The sequence below is a fragment of the Lepisma saccharinum genome, chromosome 8 (genome assembly GCF_977018435.1).
Source record: "Lepisma saccharinum chromosome 8, izLepSacc3.1, whole genome shotgun sequence".
NCBI lineage: Eukaryota > Metazoa > Arthropoda > Insecta > Zygentoma > Lepismatidae > Lepisma > Lepisma saccharinum.
In genome coordinates this window covers 58,401,135-58,412,753 of record NC_139236.1, presented here as the reverse complement: position 1 = coordinate 58,412,753, position 11,619 = coordinate 58,401,135, and the positions used below count along the sequence as shown (strand labels likewise).

At 37.7% G+C, this 11,619-nt stretch overlaps 1 protein-coding gene across 1 annotated transcript in view; it reads left to right on the top strand.

Moving 5' to 3' along the window:
* Positions 1-249: 249 nt before the first annotated feature.
* Positions 250-11,619, top strand: part of LOC145991031 (rRNA N(6)-adenosine-methyltransferase ZCCHC4) — a 64,053-nt gene continuing 52,683 nt past the window's right edge. The window contains exons 1-3 of the mRNA XM_083126712.1: positions 250-404; positions 6,584-6,652; positions 7,547-7,742. Coding sequence (XP_082982838.1) covers positions 6,589-6,652; positions 7,547-7,742 — 260 coding nt within the window. The 5' untranslated portion in view covers positions 250-404; positions 6,584-6,588. The remainder of the gene's footprint in view (positions 405-6,583; positions 6,653-7,546; positions 7,743-11,619) is intronic.

The following is an 11,619-nucleotide window of genomic DNA, read 5'->3' as shown; positions in this document are numbered from 1 at the left end:
CGTGGCAGGAGCAAATTTGACGCTTATTCTTACTGCTGACACGCGCGTGGCAGCAGACTCGGCCCTTTTAAAAGTGACCATACGGTATTTCCCGACTGCTCGTGATCCCGAAAAGTCGGGAAGTCATTTCCCGAAGTCGGGATCGGGACGGGAAATTTTTTTTCCCGATCCCGTCCCGACTTTTCGGTATCCCGCACACCCCTAGTACTTTCCAATTGTGTGCAGATTACGTTCAGGCGGATCCTGTTTGACAACATTGCTGGAAGTTGACAAAGATGGCGACTGCGTGTTGGTACTGTTACTGTTTTTCATTTTCATAGCACGTGTAATACTGTAGGATTGTAAGCACCAGTAACACAAGAAAGAAGAGTTGTTTAACATCTGTACGGTGAATATTAACGAAGGTAATGCACTGGTGAACATTTATACTAAATGAATCAGATCTAACAGATCACATTATCAAAATTCCTATATATGAATCCTCTACCATGTGTGAAAAGGAACTTTCTGGATACGGAGTGATTAGTGCAAGGAACATTTGACGTTAGTAGGGTGTAGGTAAATGTTTACTATCCTTCAGACACGTATAACTTCTGAGTTTCGTCAATTATTGACATTTCTACGTACCTATCTGTTTCGCGGATAATTTTTTAACGTGTATTCACGTTTTTTTTATCTTTTTTTTTTTTTTTAAAGAGTGTTTTTGTAACTGAAGAACGTACGTCTCCGCAAATGGTTTGTGGGGCTATGTGTCAATGGTTCGTGGGGTTATGCGAGAATGGTGTGTGGGGCTACGCATATTTTTACCTAACCTTACTGGAAATTGTTCGTGGGGCTATGTATGAATGGTTCGTGGGGCTATGAGTCAATGGTTGAATTTCCGCTATGAAACATTCCCACATCACACAAAACACCTTCCAGATGTTAGACAAAACTACAGGAACTTATTACGGTAAGTAGTTTCGGTAAATTTCTCGTAAGGGACAAACAGCTGAAATTTCCTAGTTTATTTAATTTGAATATTCGTACTTACGTATTCTGCATTGAGAAACATTGCTGAAGGTGGCATTTCGCTTATTTCACGGAAATAAGCTATATTTGCGACATATTGAGTAAGTTTTCTTCGTTTCTTTTTGCCTTCGGTAACATGCAAAATGGCGATCACAGTTTCACTACCGTACTCAGCATGCAGTGTTTCCACCCCACTGCACCCAAAGATACCTACGTAGCCCACAAACCATTGACGCATAGCCCCACAAACCATTCATACATAGCCCCACGAACCATTTCCGGTAAGGTTAGGTTAGGTAGGGTCACTATAGGTTACAATAGTTAAAAATTGGTTTCGAAAAAAATATGCGTAGCCCCACACACCATTCTCGCATAGCCCCAGGAACCATTGACGCATAGCCCCACGAACCATTGACGCATAGCCCCACGAACCATTGACACATAGTCCCACAAAGCATTTTTAGAAACGTATCTTCTTCAGTTACAAAAACACGTGTTTGGAAACACTGACCAGGATTACGTCATCACACACAGGCTACATCCACCTGGAAGTAAATGGATGCAAGAACTTCCGTGCATCGGTCACACATTTATATCGAAAAATAGATGATTTACCGTCAAAATTCAATGAACGATGCGAGAAAACACTTCCCCGCACTTCCAGAAGTATAAAGAAACTGCATTCGGTAAGTAATTTCTCCTGTAAATTTGATGAAATCCGTTTGTCCCTTACGAGAAATTTACCGTAGTTTCTTCTGTAGAAATCTGGGCTAGAATGTACAATATAGAGAAAGTCTCCAATTTCGTTAATTTTCGGTATACTAACTAATTTTTACCTCCTAATCAGGGATCTGTTGTAAAAAACCGGGGGTCACGTCTGGAAATTGTACATTTTGATGAAAAATTGTTCATTAGCGCCAAAAACCATCCACGGGTAGCCCCACAAACCATTGACGTTAGCCCCAAAAACAATCCACGGGTAGCCCCACAAACCATTGACGTTAGCCCCAAAAACCATCCACGGGTAGCCCCACGAACCATTCACACGAGGTTAGGTTAGGCCTGTTAGGTTAGGTTCCATTAGCACTCATTTTACCCCTAAATTCATCGAAAAAATAGGGATCGTAGTAGAATTGAACATCGTAAATCATTTTCTTGTTAAACAACGGCGTGGTTGGACACAATGACAGGATATTACATTTTTGTTCGTAAAACTACGCATATACACCTATATATATAGAAAATTCAATCGGCTTTTTTTCAAATTTTCAGACGTGACCCCCGGTTTTTTTCAACAGATCCGTGATTAGGAGGTCCAAATTAGTTAGTATACCGAAAATTAACAAAATTGGAGACTTTCTCTATATTGTAAATTCGCTCCGAAATCTGTACCACTAGTACCACGAGGACTTCTTTTTCGTAGTTTTTTTGCTTGCCTCAGACACCTTCCTACAAAATCGTGAGTCATGCTTGTCTTTTGTCGATTTTCATTCGTTATGCAGTTCTTCAACCTTCGGAACCCAAGAAATACCCATGAACAAAGCTCTTCTGATGTAATTTTCGCATTTTTTTATGAAGGAAATTGTAATGTTTTGTGGGGCTATCCGTCCCAGAATCAGTGGGAAATTTAAAGTAAAAAATTATTTTGAAATTTTTGAGTCCAAATTTCCCACACATTCCGGGCTCCGCCTCTGGGGTAATTGTGGCCGGTATCAGTTGTATAACCTGGAGACACATTAAACTCGTTTATTTTCAAATAAAAATCATTTCTACTTACCTCATATGCATACCGGAACATTTTTCAAGGTGGGATCACTTTTTTTCCATGAAAAAAAGCGTTATTCTTTAACATTATAATCATTTATTGGTCGTTGCTAATTCGGCGGGCAAATCTTGACTCACGTTGTCTATCGTCAGCTGATGTGCAGTGTTTCCAAACTTATGAACCGATAAATGCCGCACAAACGATTCACAAAAGGTTTTGAAACGAAAATTGAGGCTAGACTCTACTTTACGTCCTTATCTGCATGGTGATTGCTTCTTTGCGTTCACGGTGCGCGCTCGTGGTGCGGCACCCGGCATCTCTTCGTGTAAGTACCTTTTTCTTTTTACACTTTCTATTCACGATAGCCCAACTATCCATTCATGGGGTCGAGGTATGCCTACGAGGTTAGGTTAGGTTCCATTAGCACTCATTTCACCCCTAAATATGTGCTTCATCATCTAAAAAATTCCTCAGTACGTTCAATTATGCATATCCGGACAACATCGGTTTTTCTCGATATACTCCTTCAGGAAATTTTTCATCGCTTTGGGATTTACGTTGTTGAATTCCTTATAAAATAAGCTTTCCAACGATATATGACACGTATTCCTTAGGAAAAGGACGTAAACTAGAGTCTTACCTTGAATTGGAAAAAAAAAACAAAAAAAAAACCTCTCACAAATCATCTTGTAAAACTACCGTGTGGTTGCTACACTGACGGGGGGTTACATGTACGAACGCACGGAACATTTGATTCACGTAGTCGACGGTAATGGCAGCACGAGCTATCGTACAACGGAGATGCTTACAGGCCAAATAAGTTGCACAATTCAAAAAAACAATTTCCCCGGCTTCAGAAAGTCCTCAAGAACGCAATTTCGTAAGTACTTTCTCGTCTTTTCCGTCTCTGACTTATACAATCGTTACCTTGTGACCTACTGTGGCCACCCTCCGCTCCGGCTACCTGGATTTATCTATAGAGTCCCTGTTAAAGGCATGTTAGAAATTGGCCAGAGTCACCTGCCCCCAAATAAGCCCCTAACTTTTAAATTTGAAGAGATCCGTTTCCAGGATACGTGAAACTTAACCTCAGTTTCACCACGCATCCACGACACGTCAAATTAGGCATATACCCACAGCCCATTCCTTCTAACGAGTAGCTTACATTCACTGCCACATTTTCGACATTCCTTTCCTTTCTTCACGATCTCATTTTCAATTAAATTTAAAAATCCACTGGATCTTCCACACCCGGTAAGAATTTCACCATGCATCCACGACACGTCATGTTTCTAACTTTCATTGCAAACACAGACAGTTCGAAACACTGAATACCCAATGAACAAGAACAAAACACAATCACGACACGTGATTATGTACGAAGGTGTACGCGCCAAAGGCTATTCTCCGTCGGAGCATGAATTTTCAATGAAGAACATGAATTTCCGTTATGATACATTCCCACATCACGCAAAACACCTTCCCGATGTTAGACAATGCTACAGGAACATATTACGGTAAGTAGTTTCTTCTGTAAAAAGGAAGAAATCTGTTTGAACTATAGTAAATTAGTACCTTTTTCAAGTCCAAACAGTGCTCATTACTTTAAGGAAGGTTCAAATTTCGTGTGACAATCATTTCCGAAATTCTACAATAATTAGTCTTTGTGCTAGGAGAAATCATATAGCAATCGGGACAGTTACCAAGGATAACGTTTTTCTATTTTTTTAATTTTTTTTGCACTCTATGGAGTTGGAAAAACACCGCAAGGTGTTCTCATATGTCTTACTATTATGTCACATGATATAAGTATGAAAGGGTATTATGTCCCTAGATGCTTTTGTTGTTAGGTTAGGCAGGTCAGGTTTAGGGCTATTAACATTAAAATTACATCTGTAAATATCTTCCATCGCTTGATCATGTAATTTCTGATCTTCAGCACTTTCTGCTATTCTCACTACCTGGTGACAGTAGTAGTTGCACGCATTTTTAATTTGAAAAAACTTCATAGCAATAAGTTCAGCAACACTGCCAATTAATATAAGAAAATAAGATAAAATATACGATGTTATGCTATGATTCAGGAATTACTTTTCATACTGAAAATAGCCCTAAATGCTATTCTCAGTACCTGGTGAAAATAGCCCTAAATGCTATTCTCAGTACCTGGTGAAAATAACCCTACATGCTATTCTCAGTACCTGGTGAAAATAGCCCTAAATACTATTCTCAGTACCTGCCAGAGGCATGGTGTGCTTGCGGCAACAGCAATTTTTAGAGAAATTAAAAAGTAGGGATCGGACCGATTAATCGGTACTCTATCGGTATCGGCCGATATAGGCATATCGGTTTATCGGTAAAATTACCGATTATTTTACCGATCCGATATATCGATAAATATCTTATAAATTAGTGCAAAATTCTGCCATTTTGTTGTAATTTTTATGGATAATTTCCATGCTCTTCTTTCCAAAAAGTAAATGTCTAAATATTTAGCTTCACTTGCACTGCAGTCACCTCAAAACGCGGTAGAATATCTGTATCGGTAAATTTTATATCTGTACTTTATCGGTTAAAAATTTCATATCAGTACTTTATCGGTCAAAATTTCATATCAGCCCATCCCTATTAAAAAAAAATTCAATAAAATAACAACATTGTTAAATGTTAACCGACAACATTACGGTGAGTGTATATTGCAGAGGACATTTTTTCTGCAGCTGACAAAGGCCAACAGGCAGCCGTTCGGCTACCCTCAAGAGGTAACAAGAGGAAAGGGCACCAATGCAAGGGAACAGTGGGGAAAGACTTAGAGGCAAGTGTGCTAGGGGGTTATTCATATGCCTGTTTAGGGGCCCAGTTGCCGTTCCGGCCTACCGGATCAGCAAGTGTTGTCGCAATGGATTTCCAGAAATGAGCTACATCGGGAATATAATCGGGAATATTTTTTCTCTGAAGTAACAAGAGCTAGACTGCAAAGCCAAAGCTGGATTTACATCTGAATTTCCTTTCCACCGCTGGAGAAGGGGAATTCTCTCATCTGCTCACCGCACAAACGTCAAACTGGCCCGAGAAATGTGAGATTCTTCTTGCCCTTTCCACCTTTTTGCAAAGAGACAGAAATTGTTGACAAGGCTCGACCACTGTTAAATAGAACTGGATATGACACAACTTAATTGTCCTAGTCGGTGACTGATGTACCCTGCCTGCTGGGCCAGTAATTCATGTTATGAGGGATGTTCAAGATATTTGTTGTATGGGGGCCTAACTAATAAAATACCTATAACTATTTCTTGTATAAGAATGTATCCTGCCTGTATTGCACAGTTTTCTATATGCCCCCCCCCCAAAAAAAATAGAAAACCTGTTTATGATGATTTGGAACTATATTTACTTATATAAAGCATTCCTGCCATATATTATATTTGATGAGATCTTTTGACCTATACTTACTTATCCCACTTACTCTTACTGTTCCTAATGTTACGTTTCCCTGCATTGGGATTTCTGTTCCCAACACATCTTTGCAGGTATACCGTTAGAACTCGTTCCATCATTCATTCAATGATTATCTCAGATTTTCCTCTTTCTCGTGTATAATGTGGCCTGCTTCGGGAAAGCCAAAATTATTTTATCAAATGGTATGCCCCAAAACACTTAATACATATTTGGACCAACAATGCACAGGGCTTGAGTGATAGAAGATAGCATATATTCATATCTTCATGTTATCCTAAGTTATCTAGTGCAGGGTATTTTTGTACAAATACAATAATTTTGTAATTTCTCTTTATGCTTCTATTTCAGCACCAATGGATAGGCAGGGTCTGAAAATAATATTGGATGGATTGAAGAATAATCCACAGTGTCCGCATGGTAAGTTAAATGTTGCTTTTCATAACATTGATACTTCTTACCTTTCCAGCCCATTGCATGACACGGGTGCCATGATATGGGTTAAAGTGCAGGAGCTGCCCATTTTCATTCCCAGGTTTACAGTTGGCTAACATGGTGGAGGTCCCATTTTTTTTTCCAAGTTTTCTACAGTGTGTTTTCTTCATTATATAAACAAAAGGCAATTATCTGTGATTAAAATAAAAAGTAAATAACCATGAAAGTGGTAATTCTTGCTAAATTTAATGTTTGTTTTTAAAAGTATAGATCCACTTTATTTACACATATGCATAGTGCAAACTGAAAATTGCATTTCTGTTTAGAATATTGCCATTGCGTAAACAATGTACTTATTATCTGTAGTAATTTTGGCCTCCTGAGTCTGAGTAACGGAGTTTGCAGAAGCTTGACATCTCACAAGAGTATGTTCGAAACCAGTTGGTTATTGAGGATTAATGTGTTGTGTTTTACCCAAAGGGGTCTTGTCCAAACCCACCACATCTTGTTTTTTTTTTATTTTTCAACTGTAAGTATTTTAATAAGAAATTGAAAATAAGTTAGCAATGTTTCTGTAGTACTTTTGTCTACAAGATCATAATGGTAAGTACATAGGAGGCAAAATTCACATGATGACCTATCAGCAACTTCCCCTTCCCCTCCTGGGATGTGTGTTCCGACTTGACACTCTTGCCTGTAACAGTGGTACAATTGGCTGGTAATGATGGTAACTATTATAGTTACTGTATAACTCCACATATAGCTATAAACAACGACAAAAAAGCATTGAGACAACTTTTTGGAAATTTAGCATGGTTTCTATATTTTTACATGTGTATATAATTTGAAATTGATTTAATATTTCTAATTTTGCTAAAGGACCTACACTTCAGTTTGAGCGAATCAAAAATGGATCTCCAAGGAGATATTTTGCCTGTTCAGCATATCGAGACAGAAAAGCTTGTTCATTCTTCTGGTGGGCCGATGATGTTTTCACGGAAGAGAAGAAGGAGGTTTGGAAACTGCGAACAAGAGATGTGCTACCTACAGTTAATCCGAAAGAACTCCATGAAAGGTAATCATTTGAATAATTGGGTCAAGTTCAGATTGTTTAATTCCTAAATTATCATAGTGCTTAGGCATATTTCACGTATTTTATTTTCTAATTATATCTGTTAACACATACTTCAGTCTTAGTGATTACTTGATGCCTGCTTTCAGGAGAGCAAACTTTCTCTACTCCATATACTCTATATCATTCTTCGTTTGCGAGCAGCCATTCGAGTAGTGTCATCGTGGATACTGCAGCTGTCAACTACTTCACATGCATGGGGTGCTAATTGCTTTTGTTGATTGGTTAGACAGGTTAGCTTTAGGGCTCTTGATATTAATAAAATATTTCTAAATCCTTTTGTTGTTATGTCAGGTTTAGGACTCTTGGCATTAAAATAACGTCCCGAGATACTTTAAACACGTGATCATGTAATATTTGATCTCAAGCACAGAACCCTCTTCGAGCCTCACATGTAAATCCACAAAAAACTCATGTCTGAGGTGAAGGATGCATACATTCTTTAAAAAATAATACTTAGTGATCTTCCAGCTCCACTAAACATGTTAGAAAACTTCGAACTTACTCCCAGAATTCGCCTGCTGAATGCTATTTTGTCATATGTCCATTTGCACTAACTTCACAGTGTTCATAGTTCACGTCACTTGACAACCAGTTACGTTGCTTTGGATTTTGATGCATTAACATGCAAGGAACATGATAATGTTATGAACTCATTTGTGATGAAAAATGGATATTCAGCTGGCGAATTGTTTCCAGTATTCTAAAACACTTGCAAGTACTCCTATAATACTTGCAAAAAAAATCATTAAACGTTCGGAACTGTCACCGAATAATTTGTCAATGTAATAGGATTAGTGTGATTGCGATAATAGGGTGAAAACTTATTTCTTTCTTGGCTCATTCAGGAAATAATTGTTTATCCTTGATTCAAGTAAGAAGGAAGTTTGCATACATATTTCTGTTATTTAGCATCACTTGTTTGCCACTATTGGTTAATCACAATGATGAGAATTAATGTTGGTTAGATGAAATTCCCTATGCAGTAAACACTGGTGAAAGTACCTTATATTTGTTTCCTATCGTCTTTCTCTGGCAACATTGTACCAATGCTACAGTTAGTATTCTGTGCTCCTACTTTTCGTCATTCTGTGAACCTCTTTCGTCTCCATTGAAAATGTGGGCTAGGCTATGAAATCAAACTTTTTCCTTTAATGTGGTAAGTGTTTACTGTCTCCTTCTTCATTTGTGTGTGTGTATCAAGTTTGCCCATGAAAAGGTTGAACAAAAGTTTCTGGAGACCAAATCCCTCAAACCTCTCTTCTGGCTCCGTTTCATCGATGATATCTTCATTCTCTGGACACACAGAGAACCATCCCTGTCCATCTTCCTAAACCAACTAAACCACATCTGCTCCATCCAGTTCACCTGGACCCACTCCACCAACCAAATCACCTTCCTGGAATGGATGTGCACATGAAGGAAGGTCATTTGGAAATCTCTATTCACATCAAACCTACCAACCATATGCAATACCCATGCCTTCCCGATGGTGTAGTGGTAACATCGTCACTTTGTGATCAAGGGGTCCTGGGTTCGGTACCTGGAGGAGGCACATGGCACAGTGGTTCGGATCCCACTTTAAACTGTAGGTCCAGTCCCTATTAGCCTCTTTCTGTGCATAAAGTGGGCTTAAAACCACAAATCAATCAATCAATCATATGCAATACCTACACTTCTCTATGACCGCCTACCTATTCTCGTAGCACTTCTGGCAACTGGAGAATCGCAGGGGACCAACTTCCTTACTTGGATTTTTACCTTTCAGGCTTAAACCACATACGCTAACTCATGAAAAATGTCAAAAACAAGTCTGGTGTTAGTAAATTCAGATTTTTATTAATTTTTACATGCAAACATGCTTGAAATTTGTTAGAAAACAATCCGATTAACATGCATCGCATAAACTTACAACCCCGGCTTCCATTCAACCAAACCACAGAATCTCTCCACCCTCCTATTCCTCTATTTTATACAATGCGATTGCCAATATGACTTTTCTTTGCAGCGCTGTCAAAGTTATAATTTGTACAGCGTGATTGCCATTGTAGTTTTTTACACATTGCTGGCAAAGTTGTAATTTGTACAGCGTGATTATTTTTATATACAACATTTTCAACTAGAGAACTTATGATCTGTCATAAATTCCCCGGGGTTGGGAAATTTGACATTCTTACTGAGAATCAAGAAGAAATGTCAAATACTTCATGCATTACTAAAATTATGACATTGTCTACATGCAAGAAGTTAGTTACAAAACAAACACCACATAAACAAAGATATAACATGTAAGATTATGACAAAATATCAGATTCATATATTAAATAACTTAACATGCATAAACACAAAACAGAATACACATATGTACAGTTTGTATGCATAATCGCAGAACCAAATTTGTACAATTTTCAAGAATAAACACAAAACAACACACGTGCAGTTTACATGCATCAGTAAAAAAAAAGAAAACACATCATGTACAATTTGCATGCAGAGATAAAATCATAACATATGCATCTCGCATACATAAATTAGCATGCATACATTCATAACATGCAATAGACAACATGTATGCACAAACTCCACATATCACAAATATGGTACCACTATAATTTACAATTTCTTATCATGCTCTTAATAAATATCGTTAGACAGCATCATGCAACTGCTCCAAACCTAACTCATGAAGTTGCAAATCGTTACGCATGCTTAAAAGTTTGTTTATCCAAAGTTTTTGTTTGTCCAATGAACAATGCCAAGCTTTGATATTTTTTACGGAAATATTTGCAATGTCTTTTCCAGTATTGCAGCATATGGCTTTCACTGTGTTATCATCATGAATTTGCATACAAACAAAAGGACCTTGGTATAAATTACAATATTTTTTTATAATGCAAGTGATAGTGTCACTTTGAGGATGCAGTTTTATGAAGATCAGATCGCCTTGCTTTACTGGATTTTTTGTTGCTTGTTTTTCATGCTGTTTTATAATATGTTTTTGTCTCTTATTGAAACTACATGTTTCTGCCATAAGCAGCTTATTTTTCCACATCTCTACATCAGGAATGCGATCCGTTAGTACTTTTTTACAGATATTTTGAGGTTCAATATTTAGCCTGAGTTCTATAGGAGCATAACCTGTACTGGAACAAATTGAATTATTTAACAGATGTAAAATGGCAGCAACATGGCTAGACCATTGCTTATGTTTACCATTGCAAAATATACGCATCAATCTATTTATTTCCTGGTGATATCTCTCCACTAAGTTAGCACTTGGATGATAACTGGGTATGTAAAAAATTTTTACATTGAGAGCATGCATACCTTTTGTAAAATGTTCTGCACGAAATTGTGGACCATTGTCACATATAATGATTGTTGGTATTCCCAAATGGATGAAGTAAGAATGTGTTAGTTTTCTAGTTACGATGGAAGCTGTACTATTGCCAATAGGATATGCCACAAGATAACGGCTAGCAGAATCTAATACTGTTAGTAAATATTTTTCACCTTTGGAGGAACGTATGAATGGACCTTGTAAATCAATAAATAATATTTCACCTGGTTTTGAGGGTTTGTGCATGATTTCCAGATACTTAGGAGGATGTTTATCTGGTTTATTTTTCATGCAAATTTCACAATCAGTGATGTAAGACTTTGTGTCTCTTTTCATATGAGGCCAGTAAAATATTTGGTAAATTTTACCGAGTGTCTTGTCTGTACCAAAATGACCACCTTGATCATGATACTTGTGCAGTACAAGATTTACTAATGATTGAGGCACGCATATTCTTATCCGGTTTGGATTGTGAAAATC